Genomic DNA, 21,533 nt, shown 5'->3' with positions numbered 1-21,533 from the left:
AGGCCCCCTTGTTCTGGGTGCATTCTTTCAGCTTGCCCTCACTAGTCATTGCTTAACAAAGCCCCACAGCACCCTGCATGGTTTTGGTTGGCCTGTTGGACTACTTAGCATGGTTTAATTTCTGAGAAGTTATTTCAAAGCCAAGACAGAGAGATTATATGTTCCATAGTCAGCCTAAGGAGTACTGATCCCAAGGGAGTAGATAAATGAGGAAATGATTCTAGAGAAGCTAAGGAGAGAGGAAAAGGATAGTGAGGGGTTAGAAGCAATGAGAAGCAAGATGGCAAAGGGGACAGTGGCAGGGCAGGGACAGAGCAAAGTGTGGGTACATGGCAAAGTGGGGGTAGGATGAACTTTGTCAAGTAGAGATTATAATTACTGCATTACCTTTAGGTATCATTGGTCCTAGACTGGAGGTGGGTTCCTTTTGTGTTTGCCTCACCTGGTTGACTGCACATGGCTTGTATCTTATTTCTTTATAGTGATTGATAGAGAGTCAATAAAATAGGTGAACACTTGATATGGTGATAAAGGGAAAAGAAACCCTAGATACTGAGGAATATGTATATTTATAATAATAAAACCACTATATTATAAGAAGTATTGCAGTGTTTTACCCCGTAGGGTGGCTGTTCACTCACAAAATTGCCCCATTTTTGGGAATAGTCCCAGAAAATGAAATAGAATACATGTTCTTGGGTATCACGAAACTACAACTTGTGATTTTTCCCAAGGCTCATGCTACAATAAAGCATCATTTTCTTCCATGACATAAATATTAAATATCAGAGGCATAAACCAAACCTATTACTTTGGTATAATAATTTATATCAATCAGAAAACATTTAAGTAAGTGTAAATTCCAAACTATGACAATTGACAAGTTTGCAGTATGTTAAAGCTTACAAGTCTTTCTCTCCACATCCTCACCAACACTTAATGTTTCTGTGTTTTTGATTTTAGCCCTTCTGACAAGTGTGAAGTGATATCTCATTGTGTTTTTGATTTGCATTTCCCTGATGATGAGTGGTGTTGAGCATCTTTTTATGTGTCTGTTGGCCATCTATATGTCTTCTTTGGAGAAATGTCTGTTCATGTCTTCCACCCATTTTTTAATTGGATTATTTGTTTTTTGGGTGTTGGGTTGTATCAGTTCTTTATATATTTTTGATACTAGCCCTTTATGAGATATGTCATTTGCAAATATCTTCTCCAATTCAGTAGGTTGCTTTTTAGTTTTGTTGATTGTTTTTTTTCACTGTGCAGAAGGATAGTTTATTTTTGCTTTTATTATCCTTGCCTCAGGAGACATAACCAGAAAGAAGTTTCTATGGCTGATGTCAGAGAAATCTCTGCCTGTGCTCTCTTCTAGGATTTTTATTGTTTCAGGTCTCACATTTAGGTCCTTAATACATTTTGAGTTTATTTTTATGTATGGCATAAGGAAGTGGTTCAGTTTCATTCTTTTGCATGTAGTTGTTCAGTTTTCCCAACACCATTTGTTGAAGAGACTGTCATTTTCCCATTGGATATTCTTGCCTCCTTGTTCAAGATTAATTGACCATATAATTGTGGGTTTGTTTCTGGGTTTTCTATTCTGTTCTATTGATCCCTGTGTCTATTTTTTGTGCCAGTACCATACTGTTTTGCTTACTATCGTTTTATAATATAACCTGAAGTCTGGAATTGTGATACCTCGAGTTTTGTTTTTCTTTTTCATGATTGCTCTATTTGGGGTCTTTAGTGGTTCCATACAAATTTTAGGATTGTTTGTTCTATTTAGTTCTGTGAAAAATGATATTGGTATTTTGATAGGACTTGTATTGAATGTATAGATTGCTTTGGGTAGTATAGACATTTTAACAATATTTGTTCTTCCAATCCACGAGAATGGAATGTTTTTCCATTTCTTTGTGTTGTCTTCAATTTCTTTCATCAGTGTTTTCTAGTCTTCAGAGTACAGATCTTTCACCTCTTTGGTTAAGTTTATTCCTACATATTTCATTATTTTTGGTGCAGTTATAGATGGGATTTTTTTTTTAAGATTTTATTTATTTATTTGTTTGACAGAGAGAGACACAGGGAGAGAGGGAACACAAGCAGGGGGAGTGGGAGAGGGAGAAACAGATTTCCTGCAGAGCAGGGAGCCCGATGTGGGGCTCAATCCCAGGACCCTGGGATCATGACCTGAGCTGAAGGCAGACACTTAACGACTGAGCCACCCAGGTGCCCCTGGGATTATTTTCTTAATTTCTCTTTCTGTTGCTTCATTATTAGTGTATAGAATTGCAACAGATTTCTGTACATTGATTTTGTATCCTGTAACTTTACTGAATTTGTGTACCAGTTCTAGTAGTTTTTTGGTGGAGTCTTTAGGGTTTTCTATATATAATATCATATTATCTGCAAATAGTGAAAGTTTTACTTCTTCCTTACCAATTCCTATGCCTTTTATTTCTTTTTGTTCTCTGATGGCTGTGGCTAGGACTTGCTGTACTATATTGAATAAAAGTGGTAAGAGTGTACATCCTTGTCTTGTTCCTGACCTTAGGGGAGAAGTTCTCAGTGTTTCCCTCTTGAGTATGATATTGGCTGTGGACTTTTCATATAAGGCTTTTATTATGTTGAGGTATGTTCTCTCTAACCCTACTTTGTTGAGGGCTTTTCTCATGAGTGGATGTTGTACTTTGTCTAATACTTTTTCTGTATCTATTGAAATGATCATATGGTTTTTATCCTTTCTCTTATTGATGTGATGTATCATACTGATTAATTTATGAATATTGAACCATGCTTCCATCCTGGAAATAAATCCCACTTGATTGTGGTGAATGATTTTTTTTTAATGTATTTTTGCATTTGGGTTTGCTAGTATTTTGTTGAGACTTTTTGCATCTATGTTCATCAGGGATATTGGCCTGTCGTTCTCATTTTTGTGGTGTCTTTATCTGGTTTTGATATCAGGGTAATGCTAGTCTCATAAAATGAATTTGGAAGTTTTCCTTCCTCTTCTATTTTTTGGAGTTTGAGAAGAGTAAGTACTAACTCTTCTTTAAATGTTTGGTGGAATTTGCCTGTAAAGCCGTCAGGCCCTGCACTTTTGTTTGTTGGGAGTTTTTGATTACTGATTTAATTTCATTGCTAGTAATTGGTCTGTTCAAATTTTATATTTCTTCCTGTTTCACTTTTGGTAGGTTATACGTTTCTAGGAATGTATCCATTTCTTCTAAGTTAATTTTTCATAATATTCTCTTACAATTGTTTGTATTTCTGTGATGTTGGTTGTTATTCCTCCTCTTTCATTAATTATTTTGTTTATTTGAGTCCTTCCTCTTTTTTTCAAAATGGCCAGGCATTTATATTCATCCCTCAACCAGTTGAATGTGGATCACCCATGGAATAGTGTGATCTTGGGCACCACTGGGAGTGATAATACTCTCTGCCACTGAAGCAATCCCTAAATGGACTGACATCTGAGGGTGTCTGCTGACACCACTCCCAGCAGCTAGAGCAACAAGCCCTTATTAAGGGGAATTCTGGGCATCTCAGCTTCATGTCAATTATACTATCTTTTTGCTATTTTTGTTTTTTTAAAGTAAGTTCTATGCTCAACAAGGGGCCTGAACGCATGACCCTGAGATCAAGAGTTGCATGCTCTACCAACTGAGCCAAACAGGTGCCCCTATTTTTTTAATGTTTCTTTATAGCAACCAGAAATAATAGAATATCATTTAGTTAACTTTAGTACTACAATTAAAGTGAAAATTATTTTTTTCAAAACCAGCCTCTGCAATATTCAAATTCTGCATACAAAAGTCATGTAAGATTGGGCATTGTTCATTTCTTTCATTGTTGTCTGTTTATTAGTAAGGACTAGGGGGACCATGCACCTGGCTTTTTCTGAGATATTTCTGGTTTATGCCTCCTCTCTTGGCTTTAAGTATTAATAGCACCTGTTTCACTCTCAAAAGTTTCTCAGTTTGGAAAATAAATTTTCTCTTCTCCTTATTAGGATTCTTTTAGTGCTTCTCACTGCAAATGGGCACTAATCCCCAACTTCTTTACAATGGGGAACAAAAATGCTGAGCTTTATATCCCCATAGAGGGACCCACTCTCTTTTTCTAGTTTCAGTGTAAGAAAAGTTCCTACAAGACAAGGAAGTTTCCTCTCCTCACTCCTTTACAACATTATACTGGAAATTCTAGCTAATGCAATAACACAAGAAAAGGAAATAAAAGGTATACAGATAGGAAGGAAAAGTAAGACAATGTTTGTTCACAAATGATATGATCATCTATATAGAAAATACAAAAGCATCAACAACAACAAAAAAATCCTGGCACTAATAAGCAAGTATAGCAAAGTTGCAGGACACAAGGTTAATATACAAAAGTCAACTGATTTCCTATATACTGCAATGAATAAGTGGAATTTGAAATTAAAAACACAATACTATTTATATTAGCACCTCCAAAAGTAAAATACTTACATACATATCTAACCAAATATATACGATCTATATGAGGGAAACTACAAAATCCTGATGAATAAAAACAAAGGAGAGATAGTTCGTATTTATGGTAGAAAGACTTAATATTGTCAAGATGTTAATTCTTCCCAACTAGATCTACAGATTCAGTATAATCCCAATCAAAATTTCATCAGCTTATTTTGTGGGTATTGACAAAGGTACAGCCCATGAAAGAAATAATTGATAAGCTGGACTTCATTAAAATTAAAAACTTATGCTCTGCAGAAAACAATCAATGTCAAGAGAAGAAAAAGACAAGCCACAGAGGAAAGAAAATATTTTTGAAAGACATATTTGATAAAGGACTATTATCCCCAAATATACAAAGAATGCTTAAAATTCAACAATAATGGGCCAAAGACCTGAACAAACATCTCAACAAAGAAGATATATAGATAGAAATAAGTGTATGAAAAGATGCTCCATGTCATATACCATCAGGGAAATGCAAATTAAAGCAACAATGAGATACCACTATACACCTATTAGAATGGCCCAAATCTACAACACTGATGGCACCAATGCTGGTGAGGAGATGGAGCAACAGAAGCTCTCATTCATTGCTGGTGGGAAAGCAAAATGGAACATTCACTATGGAAGACAGTTTGGTGGTTTCTTCTTTTTTTTTTTTAAAGTAAGATACTTTATTTTTGTTTTTTAAAGATTTTATTTATTTATCTGACAGAGAGAGACACAGCAAGAGAGAGAACACAAGCAGGGGCACAGGGAGAGGGAGAAGCAGGCTTCCCACCCAGCAGGGAGCCCGATGTGGGACTCGATCCCAGGACCCCGGGATCATGACCTGAGCTGAAGGCAGATGCTTAACAACTGAGCCACCCAGGTGACCCAGTTTGGTGGTTTCTTAAAAATTCAACATATTTTTACCATAAGATCCAGCAAACGTGCTTCTTGGTATTTACCCAAAGGAATTGAAAACTTATGTTCAGACAAAAACCTGCACACAGATGTTTATAGCAGCTTTATTCATAATTGCCAGAACTTGGAAGCAACCAAGATATACTTCAGTAGGCACATGGATAAATAAACTGTGGTGCTTTCAGACATTGGAATATTATACAACACTACAAATAAATGAGCTATCAAGCTATGAAAAAACATGAAGGAACTGTAAAATGCATACTAACAAGTGAAAGAAGCCAATATGAAAAGGATACATAATGTAGGATTCCAACTATATGTCATTCTGGAAAAGGCAAAAGTATGGAGATAGTAAAAAGTTCAGTAGTTGTCCAGAGTTGGGGCAAGAAGGGGTGAATAGGGAAAGCACTGAGGATTTTTAGGGCAGTGAAAATACTCTGTATGATACCATAATGATGGATATATGTCATACATTTGTCTATATCCATAGAATGTACAACAACCAAGAGTGATAGTTATGGATCTTTGGTGATTATGTGTCAGTGTAGGTTCATCAATTGTAATAAATGTACCTCTGGGAGGGTATGTCATATTGGAGGAGGCTATGCATGTGTGGGGACATGGAGTATATGGGAAATTTCTGTACCTTTCCCTCAATTTTGCTGCAAACCTTAAGCTGCTCTAAAAAAGTCTTAATAAAAAAAAGTTTCAAGTGAGGACTTGATGGGCCATAATGAACCAATCAATTGTGCCTGGAAGATGAAACACTGTGAGTGGTCCATCTTAGGTCAAGTACCTGATTCTTTTTTTTTTTTTTTAAAGATTTTATTTATTTATTTGAGAGAGAGAATGAGATAGAGAGAGAGCATGAGAGGGGAGAGGGTTAGAGGGAGAAGCAGACTCCCCGCTGAGCAGGAAGCCTGATGCGGGACTCGATCCAGGGACTCCAGGATCATGACCTGAGCCGAAGGCAGTCGCTTAACCAACTGAGCCACCCAGGCGCCCCAAGTACCTAATTAATTCTAAATGAACAAGCTATGGCTGGATTTGGAGAGGAACTTGGGGAGCAAGACCATGAAGTGTAGACATAATCATGGGAATGGGTTTCTTAGAAAACTTTCATAAGTGGGGAGATCTCTGAGCAGGGAACATTTCCAAAGAGAGGTCCACTAAAAATTAATTTAACACTACGAGGGGTGCTACTTGTTATTTGCACAAAATTTATTTCTCAAATTTCAGATGCTACCCTTCATGAAAATATTTTAGGATTTGGATGGTTATACTCACCTTATCTACACTGATCATGACGTTAAAATCTTTGAAAATATCCTCTCTCATTCTTTATCATGCCAGATGGTATGGTTCTTACTTTTTTAGGTGTTTTCATCTGGCAGCAGCTTGGTCATTTAAAATGCTTTTCCCTGGATCATGTTTAATTCCTTTATAGGGTTTGTACATCATAATTTGGTGTAATTTTGATCATATTTTCTATTTGATTATCAATATTGTTTTGTTGTCATTTTTAGATGAAGTTGTTTTATTCAGGGGACAGTCAACTCCACAGTCTGTTTCCCACATTGGAATTGAAGGAGTTTGTGTATGCGTGTGTGTGCGTGTGCATGCGTGTAAGTGTTATCGCCAGCTATAACTTGGATAATCTTCCATGTGTGCAGGGATGTTTGAAGGTGGGATGCATAGCTATTTAGATATGTAAATAGTTTAGATTACTTATTCCAAAACTTGTTGATAATAACATTCTTTTATTAGTTCTTTTTTTGGCCATGTCACACAGCCTCAGGAAATTTGTTTATAGTTTATCTCAGTTTGCTCAAACATTTTCTTACATGGAAGAATTTAATGTTTTCGGCAGGATAGGGCATTTTGGCATGCAATCTACCCCTCAGATAATTTAACAGAATAGCAAATAAAAAGTCTTAAAACTTGTCTCTGGAGAATCCTCGAGTTTTCTCTTTTCCTTTTGGAGAAGTGATTGTGTCTATCATTTATTCTCTATCTCTAACCACGTCTGTATCCATGACATGAATATCTAATCCCATGGCAAGCTAACAGGGATAATCCAGCCAGCTTGGTTTTAATTTACATGCTGCAGTATAGTGAACCACAAAAGGTGAGCAAAAGCATGTTATGTGATCTAAGGTGCTCTATAAATCTTCGCTGTTCTTTTTGCCTTAGAATAACAGAATACAAATATATAATGACCACTGATCAAGGTTTAAGCTTTCATAGTTATGTCTTTAGAAATTTCAACATGTTAATATATTGGCAAAATCTAATATTGTTTCATAGGGTGGATTAATAAATGTTGCTAATTATAATATTGATCAGATTAAGCTAAATCTAATGGGTTGCTATGTGGTTAATTTAAAATTTAGAAAAAATTAAATTCTCTGGTAAGTGAGGATCTTGGCCCTCTCTTGTGGAGTGGTGCTTCAGTGGAAGAAACCAATATCTGGTCCATAATTAGGTTTTGTTTTGGAATTATGCAAATAATTGTATAGAATGTCTATATTCAGAAATCTCTTATGTGGAGTGAGGGACATAATTCAGAACAGTTCCGTGTAGGGATCAATATGTCAGTAGGTTTTTTTTTTTAAAGACTATTTATTTGAGAGAGAGAGAGAGAGAGAGAGAGAGAACGAGTGGGAGGAGGGGCGGAGGGAGAAGCAGACTCCCTGCTGAAGGGAGGACCCCGGGATCATGACCTGAGCTGAAGGCAGACACTTAAAGAACTGAGCCACCCCGGTGCCCTTATGTCAGTGGTTTTAAACAGACAAAATAAAATCTAAAATTATATTTGTAGCCAAATGCCATGATTTAAAAATATTATAGATCCTTCCAAGAGACTATTTTAGTTTTTTTTTGTTTTGGGACAGTGGTCAAATAGATTATGTAGTAATGCGTTTCTCAGCCCTGGTTTTAAACAAATGAATTGTTAATTAAATGTGGAATAGGTAGAGGATTGAATTTTATTTTATTTATTTATTTAATATTTTTATTTATTTATTCATGAGAGACACAGAGAGAGAGGCAGAGGGAGAAGCAGGCTCCCAAGGAGCAGAGAGCTCGATGCGGGACTCGATCCCAGGACCCTGGGATCATGACCTGAGGTGAAGGCAGACGCTTAACCAGCTGAGCCACCCAGGCGCCCTAGAGGATTAAATTTTAGTAATATTTTTGGTAAATTTTTTTATCACACTTGATAGATTGATAGTGTTGGTGAGCCATTCTGGTGTGGGTGGCAGTTTCTGCTTTGGAGTCAGGCAAACATGGCTTCTGACCCAGCTCTTCTTCCTAGTAGTCACATGACTGCAGACAAGTGAGTCTCAGTTCCCTCATCAGTCAAAATGGGGGTTACAATAGTAGCTCCTTCATAGAATTGCATGAAATTAAATGAGATCATCCAGAAAAGTGCTTAACTCAGTATCCGGCACATGGTAGGTGCTGTATAAATAATTCCGCTCCTTCCTCCTCCTTCTCCTTGTTATTTTGTTATTATTTTGTTTTTATTCTTTCCTGTGTTCTTTCCTGTTTCTCACCAAATTTGGGACTATCTAAAACAGGATTTAAGAAGCTGCAGTTGTTGAATTCTGAAGATATACTGAAAGTAGTACAAGAAATTCACTAGATGAGAAAATTACCCCTTGGAAATATTTGAGACATGAAAGGCAAGAGAAGTAGTGTAGGTTCATCACTTGTAACAAATGTACCTCTGGAAGGGGATGTCATATTGGAGGTGGCTATGCATGTGTAGGGATAGCTATTTTATTTGGATGGCTTACCTCCAGAGATGTGTGAGACCACCCCCCGCAGTACTTTTCATTCATATTGGGCTACTTCCGGGCTATAGCGTGAGGTTCTTCTATGTGGCCGAACTATGGAACTGGGCGTAGAGGGACTGATCATATTGGGACCAGACCTCATAGCTACAACCTTCTTTGTCTTTACAAAGCAAGGTCCTATGGGAGATAGGAAATGGATTACATTGTAGAGTGACCAGGAATTTTGCCAAATTTTTTTTTTTTAAACAAACCACATACAAAGCATGATGGAAAGTACTGGAAAGCCTGGAGAAAGGAAACCTGAATCCAGTCCCAGCTCTGCCACAGATTGATGTGGCCTTGGGCAACAAGCTGAGACTCTGCTCCTTTGCTTCTACAATTGTACAATAATAACTTTGGATTCCTAGATAATCTCAAAGGTAACTTCTGGTTCAAATGTTTCCTAATTCTATATTTTCTTAGGTCCTGTGACAGTTGTACTAAACTATTTTTTTTTTTTTTTTGTATCTCTCTTGTGAAAAGAGCATACATAGGGAAAAGACCTTGGGAACAGAACAGGACTTGAAATCAGGGTTCTAATTCCAGTTCTGAAGTGATCTTGGAAAATCCCTTGACCCAGTGCATTTTAACCCTGGCTGCGTATTCAATTAATCCAGGAGGATTTTAAAAACACTGATGTTGGATTCCACTCTTGAAGATTCTAAATAGTCAGGCATCGAAAAGTTGGTGAAGCTCTCTAGGTAATTTGGATGTGCAGCCAGGATGGAGAATCACTGAAAAACCAATGAGCCTTAGTGTCCTCACATCTAAGATGGAGCTTCTAAAAAAATAGTAGTAATTGCCCTCGCTGTGTCACAGAATTGAGGATCAAATAAAATAAAACAGATAAAAGCACTTTGTGATGTGTAAATGCACAGTAATTATTAAAGCAGACATTATTAAAGGGCTTAACTATTGTTATTATGCAAATGTTAGGGATTATCATTGGTATATTAATTCTGCTGCTGGAGTTCTAACCTTTTCAGATAAAATTCACTTGCTGTCTCTAAAAGTAGTTGAGGTTTCCGCCCACCTACCCAATTAGTATGTGGCAATTTCCTTCTAGTGTTGCTCTGTGACACAGTGAGGGCTTAATGATTACATGTTGACTCAGATTATTCTTAATAAACACAATTCTTCCAAGTTTTGAATAACATATGTCATCACCGCAAATCATCAGGACATGCTTGTTTATCCCTTTGTGCTACAGCTTGTAAATGCTCTAAACTGTGGGATAAACTAGCCTAGTGTTTGCATGGTGTGAAAAAAATTAAATTGTTTTTCAAATGTATCCTGTTCTGTCAGGAAGTCCTAATTATCCTTCATTTAACATCAAATCCATGCAGAACTTAATTTTAGGTTTTTAACAGTGGTTACCTTTCTTTAGATATGTTCATGCTTTGACAGTCTGATACATTTTTGTCTGTTCAACTCTTCCACTAGAAATGCCTGTGGCCATTGCAGTTTTGGTAATGCATTCTTTCCTCCCCGCCCCAGGAATAAAGGGGATAAAGTTACCTCTTCACTTCCGAAATTGTCTCACTGTGGTCAGTCCTTCAGAATGAGCAGAGGTATATTTAACATAGACTTGCAGACTTATTTTTCATGCACTTGAAGGTTGCCCGAGACGTCGGGCGTGGCCCCGTGTCTGGAGAACGTACTTGCTGCCTCAGAGCCTCCTCGGGACGGAGTTTTGAGGAATACAAGCAGATCGCGTAGGGTGGCAGGCTCCAGGAAGGGCTGCCACTGCGCGTGTGACTCTGTCCCTTGACCTGTCATGACTGTAGCATATATTCAGCATTTCCTTGCTCACTGGAAAATATATCTTGGCAAAACAAGAGAACAGTTTGGGATCTTTCGGTATCTGTATTTTTTTTGGCCGGGGGGAGGGGGCACGGGATGATTTCTGGTATTCCCCTCCATTGTCTAAGTCTCGGAATTATCTCTAAATAGAGGAATGCTTCTCTCCTTAGGAATCCCTTCAAGGGATGCGTGTGTATTAAGAATTAAACAAAGGCATTGTTAATGAGATGAATAGCTAAATTTCAGCAAAGAGGTGGCTTTTTGGGAGTTAGAACCATGTCTATTATTGCACATGCTTTTCTGCTCACAAGCAGACGAGATAATGCAGTTGATGAAAAATGTTAAGCTTAAGATAGATATTTATACACACATGTAGTTAAAAATGGTAGGTTGACAAATGAGGGCCTACAGGCTGCATGCTTTTTACATTTTTAAAAGGGTTGTAAAAAAAAAAGAATATGCGTCAGAGACCATATGGCACACAAGACCTAAAATATTTACTATCTGGCACTTTATAGAAAATGTTTGCTGACCCTTGAACCATGTGGAAAGCACCAATAATAGATCTCACTCTTTTTTCACTTTCCCTGAGAAGCACATTGTCTTCTGTCCTTGGTGATATTCATTTCCACTTGTAAAGTCAGTGTTCACAGCCATTCTAAAAAGAGAAGGAGAAACCTTCCAGAGCGGAATCTGTCCCAGGATCTGCCCTCAGCCAGCTCTGCCAAATGGGAGCCGTGCCACCCCCGCCAGTGTTTGTGCTCTTGCTTCACTCGGCAGACGGCCCCTCGGCCTCAGCGCCATCCACCAGTTTGCTGCGTGCCTTCTTCGACCTTGGCTTTTTGGCCACATGATTATTCCATTCTACTTGCTCTTGTGAATCTGCTCTGTTACATTGCCCTCCTGTTTTTTTTTTTTTTTCCAGCTTTCGCCTTCTAAGGCCCTCTTTCTGCGATCCGTTTATCTGCCTTCTCCCCCAGTCTCAGCCCCTTAGAGTCAGATGCCTTCCAAATCTTTCTACCCCTTCCTTTTATTTAAAAAAATATTTTATTATCTATTTGAGAGAGAGCAAGAGCGAGAGAGAGCATGAGCAGGGGGGAGAGGGAGAAACAGGCTCCCTGCTGATCAGGACCCTGAGATCATGAACTGAGCTGGAGGCAGATGCTTAACCGACTGAGCTACTCAGGTGCCCCCTACCCCTACCTTTTGCGTGCTCCTGACCAAGCCCAGTTTTCTCACTGGTTACAAAGTGGGTCCAGTTCTGCCCCTGCAACAGACTGTAGCCAAGAGAGGACTTCTGGTATCTTTCAGAACCAGACCAGCGCAACCATGTTTGTGAGCAGTATGGCTACTCTTTCTGGGCACTGGTCGCGCACACTCTTATTTGTGTTCACTTGGGGTCCACATTCCCTGGTGTAATTTCCTTCCCATGGACCTTCTGGCCTCTTGCCTTCACCTGTGACTGCGACAGTTTATCATGTCTGCCGTGTTGACCAGGCCACTCCAATGGTCCCGGATGCCCGTGGGATCCAGCACACATATCTAACCAGAGCTATCACAGCACTCAAACTCCTGGTACATTCCTTTCTACATTCTAGTCCAGCTTGCTGAATCCTTCTCTCTCCTGCCTGTGACTGGCCCTCTACTCGACATACATTGGTCAAATTTGGACTCCATTCTGGGTACTATATCATAGGCTCTGGGGACCAGGGATGACCAAGATGCAGCCCAGTTCAGTGGAAAGGTGGTATGCACAAACATGAATATAGAGCAAAGCAGCAGGTAGCGATTAACAAAGTTATTAATATCATGACAGCATAGAAAATATTTGGAACTAAACTGTATAACCATAAATATTCCAAACTACCTAATGAGACTATTACTAAATCTAACACATTATCCACTTAACGAATATTTGATTCTGTTTTTAACCTTCCCTTAAATATATGGTTTAAGGATCAAACTTCTGGTAAATTTTTCTGAGGGATTTACTCCTTCTCTAACTCACAGTCTCATTTGCTGATACATTATCTTGCCTCCAGCCATGTCTGTAAACATTAAAATTCTACAAATAAATGCAGTCTTTTGATGATAGTGCAAAAGACAACATCCTGCTTTGTAAAAACTCCCGCTCCTTATTTGAAACTGAAATGAGTCCTCATGCTGTTCCCCAAGTGCATGGAATGGGGCTTAAACTGGTGGGTGTTCAGTTGGTTCTCGTTGACACATAGCTTTATTTATTGGAATAGGTTTTGAGATGCACTCAATTGCAAGAGAGTCCTTTCAAAAAACTACATCTCAGCATCTTTCCCCTTTCATTTCCTTCTTTCTTCTCATTGCTGGTACACCTCCTTTCTCCCAAGCCGTTTTTCAAGATTATATCATTATATCAAATATAAGTTGGGAGAACCTAGCCAGGACATGCTTGTCTTGAGACACCCCCAAGAACACTGACCTACAAGGAGGAAATACAGGGAGGTGGGAGTGTTCACCAGCCTGCACCAGTGTGACTCCTGCCATAGTGCACCACATACTTTTTGTTTATTCATTCATGATGTATTTTCTAAGAGCCTTCTATGTGCCACAAACACTATGCTAGGTGCTAGGGACACGATACTGAGCCAAAGGGAACATTATTGTTGCCTTCATTTGGGGGAAGTAGCATCAATTACAAGTTTACATTGATTGGGTGATAGTTAATATCCTAGCTCTGACATAGAGAGGAAGAACTAATATTAGTGTTTAATCCCCTAACAACTTTGTGACCTTTGATCTCTGTATACGTGTCTGCCTTTCTCCCTCCCTTCTGCTATCTCTGTCCCACCTCCCTCCCTCTTCCTTCTCTGTTAAGTGGGGGTTGTTGGGGTGGAAAAATTTTCCCATGTACTTCAAAGGTTCCTATGGCCGGTATAAGAGTTAAATTGACATGAGACAGATTAAAGGAGAAAAATAAATTAAATTTCATACATACAGGAACTCCACATACATGAGAGTTCTAAAGACAGAAAGGTAAAATGAGATATATCTGCTCTCCTGGGCTAAGGAATGGGATGGGTGCTGGGGGCTTCAGAGGGGAGGAGGGCAATTCACAAGGCAATAAAAATAAAAGCAGATATTTGGTAATTAGATGTTTGCCCTGCTGTACAGGGGGTCACTCAGAAAAAGTTATCCCTGGTAATAAATCTTATTCCGGGAAAGACCCCCAATTTAAATTCTTCTAGGTAGCTAAGGAAGGGGCAAAATTTTCTCTTGAGCCCACAGGGTTTCCAAAATAGTCCACATGTCAAAGTGGCACATTTTGGGAAGACTTGTTCTGACCCTTTTGGAGTGGAGAATATGGCTAATAACACTAAGCCCTGTCATCACTATGGTGCTTTATACTCGTATTTTTTCTTTTACTCGTAGAATTCTGGATCCCGCATAGTAGATGTTATAATCTCCATTTTATATACAAATAATGGAGTAAGACAACTTTGTTATTACTCACTGTCACTGGATGGATGAATACACGAATGCTTGCATTGTGGGAATTTGGGGGCAGAAATATGCCACAGGCCCTGATTTGAAACCAACCATAGGAGTTAGTGGCTGCTAACCTACCTAACTCAGGGACTCTCAATTTACTTTTTTTTTTTTTTTTTTTTTTTACAGCAGCAAGAGTAAAAGCTCCCCCTTTCTCTGCGGAAGTCAGGACTAGATCTCAAAATTTGAAATGTGTCCTCTCCAGTGCATGCCCACCCACATGGTTGTCAAATGATGGATTTGCCCAAATAGCTGCCATACACTTAGTTTCTAATCTCTGTATTTCTTGCTTCCAGAATTTCTAAGTCTTCCCAAATACACCCAGTCACGTTTTCTGAACTTTTGAGTAAACATCTTCCGGTTTCTTCTTTCCGCAAAGCCCCTAGGCATAGGCACAGGGGACAGAGGCCGGGGTGGAGCGCTCCAGCTCTGGGGATTCCTGCGCAGGAGGTCTGACTCTCCGCGAGGCCGCCCAGCTCAGCGCGCCCTCCAGCCCCCGCCAGCCTGCAACCAGCAAACGTGCCTCGCAGCCCTCGCTTCACCAGCTAGGAGTGAGCTGACTGAGGAGCGGCGCTATTTTTACCACCCTGGCCGCAATCCTTTATATTTATTTGAAGAAAGGAAATAAAGGATTAGGAAGGAAATGCTTGGCCTTACTTTCTCCCGGAGAAGGAGGGGGTTGGAATGGGGGGGTAGTATGTAAGATTTGGGGTGGTGGAAGAGGCAGGTAGATTTCTCTGGTTTGAGTGTTTCCTCCAGATCATCTTTGTCTCTGGCCAGGAAACCCCCTCACGCTTCTTTCTTCCCCTCTGGCTAATCTCTGATTGCCAGCCTTCCCCCTCTCCTGCCCCCACCTCTGAAGATGCCACCGTCACCTCTGATGCTGCCTGGGATGCTGCATCACTCTGCTGCTCCCCCCCCCCCTTTCCTCCACGATAAAGCATGCGCAGTGCGTCCTGTGCCAGGCAATAGCAACAGCATCAGTATCAGCATCAGCATCAGCCTCAGGGCCCGAAGGCGCGCTCGGGCGCGCTCTCGAGGGCGGGGCGCACCCCCGCGCCGCGCGCCCCCGCGCCGCTCGCTCTCACGCGCCGTCTCAGCATCCTCAGCCCCAGCAGCAGCCCCCGCAGTTGCTGGAGCGGCCGCGCCCGCCGCAGGGAGGGAGGAGCATCTGGGGAGGCTCCAAGTTGGCGGAGCGACTAGGACCCCCGGACTCTTCAGCGGCCGCCGGGGAGGGGCTGAGAGGCGAGCAGGGGAGGGGGCGCCGCCCAGTCTCTAGTCCCGAGCCGCGAGCCCGGACCCCCTGCCCGCGGCCGCACCATGCGCGCCGAGCCGGCGTGATCGGCTCCGCCCGCAGCCTCCCCGCAGCCTAGCCCGGCGTTCTCGCGGGCCACACCGAGCGGCGCCCGGGAGCTATGAGCCATGAAGCCGCCCGGCAGCAGCTCCCGGCGGCCGCCCCTCGCGGGCTACAGCCTTCCCCGAGCCTCCGGCGGCCCCCACGGCCGCCCCGCCGGCCCGGCACCTGCCCGCGCCCTGGCCCGCGCGCCGCCCTGCCGCCTGCTCCTCGTCCTTCTCCTGCTGCCTCCTCTCGCCACCTCGTCCTGGCCCCGCGCCTGGGGGGCTGCTGCACCCAGCGGTGGGTATGGCCCCGGTGCCCTTTGCATTGCCTTGCCTTGCCCGCGGGGCCCTGCAGAGGAAAGCGAAGGGCACGCGGGTCCGTGCGCTCCGGACACGTCCCGGGCTCGGCCTTTCCCAGCCACCCTGCCTGCCTCTCTACCTCTCTTTCCCAAGCCCCCGTTCATTCCAGTTCACTTTTTGAAGTCCATTTCTGTTGCATTCACTAAAAACCCGTTCCAATTACTGTCCGTTCCACTGGAAGGTAATTAGTGGATGCGGGGTCCCTCAGCGATCTCTGCAACTTGGCGGAGGGGAAACCAGTGGCCGGTAAATGCAGCGAGGGAGCAAGTTGCTTCTTGGGTGGAGAGCCTGAATGCGAATGCGGGAGGATGTAATAATAATTAGGGGTAATGTGCTGTTTCCTCAAATCGCCTACTGGGTTTATTCACTGCTGTTGGAATTAAGATGGGGGAGGGAAACTTTGGAGGTATAAACCTTTGGTTTGTAATTCTCAAAATGCTCGTCATCATAATGAACAATTAAGATAATATGATAGTCAATACATGGGTGATTGGAAATCAGTGGAAGCAGAAAGCTGGCCTTGGCAGAAAAATGAAAGCAATTGGAGAGCGGCTAGCTAGCATCTGCTTCCCACTATGGCAAAGGAGTTTTGCTCATCTCAAAGTTTAAAGCAAAAGGAATTGCCTGTTTTGTTTAATGAATCAATTAACAACCCGAATCCATGAATTCAGCACTCAAGTTATCTTAGGAGCGAGCCTTCTTAGCTCTCGGATGGGATACTTCTAGTCAGAGTCCCATGGAGCTCCTGTAGACTCCAGAGCAGGGGTGGACGTGAGGGTCAGAACAGAACCTCTGAGCATGTTCATTTAATGTCTTCCTTCAAGTCCATGCCGCGTCCCATCCCCGCTCCCCATACTCAGGAGTATAGATTTGAGATTGGTTAGAAATGTACATATAAAACACAAATAGGAAGAAATAGTACATTGTTGTATGAGGCTCATTGGCTGTTAAACTGTCCAGGCCATTTCACTGTTTTGTTAACTTGCTTTGCTGTGTCTCTACTTCTTCTTTTTTTAATTTTTATTTATCATTATTATTTTTATTACTTAGGGCATATGATGGTACCTAAATGGGCAGTGTTTAACAAAGGATAACATTTTACATATTTTTTTATTATTATGTTATGTTTCTACTTCTTACCTGCTTAGACATAGAAAACTTTGTTTTTGCATTTAATGGAAAAACACATCGTAGTACTTATGTGTTTATAGGGTATATGTGTGTATTTGTGTATCTTTGTGCACTCCCTCTCCCCCCCAGCTCCGCACTGGAATGAAACTGCAGAAAAAAATTCAGGAGTCCTGGCAAATGAAGACAACACATTGCAACGGAATAGCAGCAGTAAAATCAGTTACAGCAATGCAATGCAGAAAGAACTCACGCTGCCTTCAAGACTCATATATTACATCAACCAGGACTCAGAAAGCCCTTATCATGTTCTTGACACAAAGGCAAGACACCAGCAAAAACATAACAAGGTAGGCATGGGTCTGGGCATGCAAAAGTAGCTGCCATGAAGAGTTTTCCTTTGATTTGATTTTCTGCCAGAATCTGATGTCACAAATTTTACTGCAGCAGTTTATTAGTAAATCAATTAATATTATGATAGGGGAGAAACTGGAGGAAGTAAACCTGGGATCTCCTGAGATTGGATTGCTGTGCGTTTTTTTTCTCTCTGACTCTAATGTGGAACTTGAATTTTCTTATGGCTTTTTAAACTCGTAGCTGGAATGTGGTCCAGGTATCTTTCAGGCGCATTGGGCACTGAACAGGCGTTGAGTATGTTTATAGTCCTGACTTATATCTGTGAGGCTTTATATAAGGGTGCAGTGTTCTACCTCCCATGATGAAAACTGCTTCCAGGCTGCACACACAAGATAACTGTAACAGCCTATTTGTCTGCAGTTTGCCTATCAGTTCTTCACTTAGAAATTGAGTGTTTAGGGGCGCCTGGGTGGCTCTGTTGTTAAGCGTCTGCCTTCGGCTCAGGTCATGATCCCAGGGTCCTGGGATCGAGCCCCGCATCGGGCTCCCTGCTCTGCGGGAAGCCTGCTTCTCCCTCTCCCACTCCCCCTGCTTGTGTTCCCTCTCTCGCTGTGTCTCTCTCTGTCAAATAAATAAAATCTTTAAAAAAAAAAAGAAAGAAATTGAGTGTTTAAATTTAATTTTAAATTTCTTTAATTGATCACTAGGAGATAATACTTTTTTTCCTGATGTGTTTTCAATAGGCAAACAATTTGACATTTTAAAAGATTATGGCAAATATAAACAGTTTCTATAATGTAGAGACCAGTTTGGGCCAGCATAGTCTCTCAAGACTTTATCTGTATTCATTGTGAGTGGTTGCTTTACTTTCAAGTTGGTTCACAAAGTGCCACTGATTTTTAACAAGGCATTCAACAGAAGATGAAGGGGCTTAATGTTCAAAGAGTTTGAAGGATCTTTTTTTCTTGCTTACTGTTCTTTATTTGAGTTAGTAATATTTTGGACACCAAGCAGATTTACACAATGGGTTAGTCATCAGTGCCTCTGTTCTCTATCAGGAGCGGAGAATAGAGTCTGTATGTCAAGTATTTTACTCTGGACTATACCTGTCCAATGGAGAAAAGTAGTAACTGTCTAACATCTAGAATTTAAGAAAAATATCTGTGATTTATATCATTGTTTTTATTAGTTTTCTAAAATATAGGTAGGTTGTAATGGTATTTACTCCCATTTTACAAACGGGGAGTTAGAAATTTAAGGCTTTTGGGTGTCTTTCCCAAGATTGTAAAACAGCTAATATGAACTTCAAGAAGACTGAGCATTTCATTTTTATTATTTTTTTACAAGTCAGGTTTCTGAGAAAATGCTTCCTTTGTATTGACTATTATTGGAGCAGTATTATGAAGTGGCTGTACCTGTCTATGACATCTGCTCCAATGTAACTTCATGGGTTGACTCCGGGATCCTGTCTGCCCATTTGACTTGTTGATAGGAGGAGTGGGTGGTGATTTTAAGGAAGAAGACTCCAAGACCCTCTTGATAAATGAATTGGGGCCCATTTTATGGCTTTCTTAATTAAAGAGATCTTCTATGGTTGAATGGCAGGTTCTCAAACTCCAGTGCCTTTGCATAGGGTGCTGGAGGAAAAAAAACCAAACGAAACCAAACCAAAAACTGCCTTAAAGCCCATTTCAAAGAATGCTCAAGCCCTCCTGAGCTGAGACTTAAAAAAAAAAAATCTCAGTGGAGTATTTTTATAACTCAAGTTTTGGAGGCAATGGCTGATGCCTGTCTTCTGGCCGAATGTTATGTTGGGTTTTGTTGGGGGCGACATGGTTTGACTACTCTATATCTTAATTTTTATGATACTAAGGTTTGCTAAACTTTCTCCTGCCACTCATATAGATTTCTCACTATGGAACACATACTTGCAGTTGAAATGATTCTTCTCCATTTCCACCTTCCATGGGCTGGGGGGTGGGGGGGGGAAGCTCTTCTTTTATCTTAGAAAAAAATGCTTACACAGAAATTATATTTGAGAGCATTTTTCTCCTTTTCTAATGAGTTTAATTGAACCAACAATTGTTGCACATTTCTCTTGTGCAAAGGAGTAGGCTAAAGATTCAGAGATAAGAGATAAGGGGTACAAGGATGAACAAGACATGGTTTGTCCTCCAGGAGACACAAAAATGAGATAAGCAAGATTCTAAAAGGTGCCCCCACACAAGTATAAACAGTGGCTTGTATTGTGGATGCCCTGAAATTTCCCTTTGTGTTCTGTGATTTCCCTTTTATTTCTGTTTTTAAGCCTCTCTTGAACTAGTTGACAAAAGGTATGCCATATGTTTTCTGCTGTATCTTAGGATGACTTGCCTAATAATAGTGATGAGAGATACTTGTCAGTTTAGCTGCTTTACAAATGTTTCAGTAAGAGAGAATCTATAGAATTTCATCATTTTTGCTTTTATAAAAGAAGTTTTGATTTTAATATCTGTGTATTAGGTACCTTTTTTCCTCTCCTGATTTCATTGCACTCAAGTACGTTTTAATGAATGCCTTAGAAATGCTGAATCACTGTGCCATTCCCATGGATCCTTAGATTGGGGGTAGAGGTGGAGAGGGGAGTTCCCAGATATAGGTTGCCAGGCAGGGCTTTGTATTTATTTCATAAATAGTCAGTGTTGATCAGTCCTTATTACTTTACAACTGTGGAAGTGAAAATGTTATTAACTCTTTCAAAATTTGTGAGCTTAAAAACCAATTGTGCAGAGCACCTCTGTAATACCAGTGTTTCTGAAAACCGGAAAGTTCTCTTTGTCAAAGATTGTCTAGAAACCTTTTTGTCTCCAATTAGGGTGATGTATAACTTACTGTCCAAACTGCCATTTTTGAGAGTGACAGTGAGCATGCTTAATAATCATGCTAGGATAATAGGCATAAACCAAGATTCTGGTCCAGAGCAGATGGGACATGTGGTCACCTCAGATCTAAATGGTTATGTTCCTTGAGTTTTGGTGCTTACCCCAATTCAAGTTTCTTCATAGATAGTTTTATTTTCTGATGACTTATTGTAAATTTTTTCTTACTTGCTAGGAAGTCAGTTTACTACCTTGTAGATGTATCAGGACATGAAATGGAAAAATTTAGTTTTGCTTTGTTACCAAGACTTGTCTTTTATATGTGTAGAGATTTTTACAAGCAAAAAGGGAAATTTATGATTACTGAGCATAAGCATTTTTGAACCACTAATGCAATATATTAATGAAATGGGCCATACATTTAAAAAGAGGGAGAAACAATTTAGATTTATTCATTTATTCATGCACTCATTCATTCATCCATTCTGAGATAATCCTATGAGGTCTGTTTCTAAGAAAGTTAATGAACCTGTAGGGGAGGAAAAATAATTTTCCCTCTACCCTTCTAAATTCTTGGCTGAACCACACCGTGCAATAAAAGACGGATTAAGCACATACTGAATGGACCACTGGGTGTTATACGCAAACAATGAATCATGGAACACTACATCAAAAACTAATGATGTAATGTATGGTGATTAACATAACAAAATAAAAACAAATAAAAGACAGATTAACAGGAGGAAAACAAACAGAAGTTTTATAACGTGTATATCTCCTGTGTATGTGGGAAAGACCCAGGAAAACTGAGTATCTCTCCAGAATGGCCCAAGTCACTATTTTAGATAACATCTCCAGCTAAAGACAAAAGAAGATGTTGGGGTGAGAGGTGGGGACACAGTTGTGGGAGACTGTCA

General features: G+C 40.5%; 1 protein-coding gene across 1 annotated transcript in view; it reads left to right on the top strand.

Moving 5' to 3' along the window:
* Nucleotides 1–15,997: 15,997 nt before the first annotated feature.
* The window catches only part of ADAM23 (ADAM metallopeptidase domain 23), a 165,454-nt gene continuing 159,918 nt past the window's right edge, over nt 15,998–21,533 (top strand). Inside the window, exons 1-2 of the mRNA XM_028112217.1 lie at nt 15,998–16,211; nt 17,534–17,751. Of these exons, the coding sequence (XP_027968018.1) occupies nt 15,998–16,211; nt 17,534–17,751 (432 nt within the window). The remainder of the gene's footprint in view (nt 16,212–17,533; nt 17,752–21,533) is intronic.

The sequence above is a fragment of the Eumetopias jubatus genome, unplaced genomic scaffold, assembly GCF_037043125.1.
Source record: "Eumetopias jubatus isolate StellerSeaLion01/CBP00866 unplaced genomic scaffold, mEumJub1_p1.0 scaffold_3, whole genome shotgun sequence".
Classification (NCBI taxonomy): domain Eukaryota; kingdom Metazoa; phylum Chordata; class Mammalia; order Carnivora; family Otariidae; genus Eumetopias; species Eumetopias jubatus.
This window is presented reverse-complemented; position numbering and strand designations above follow the sequence as displayed.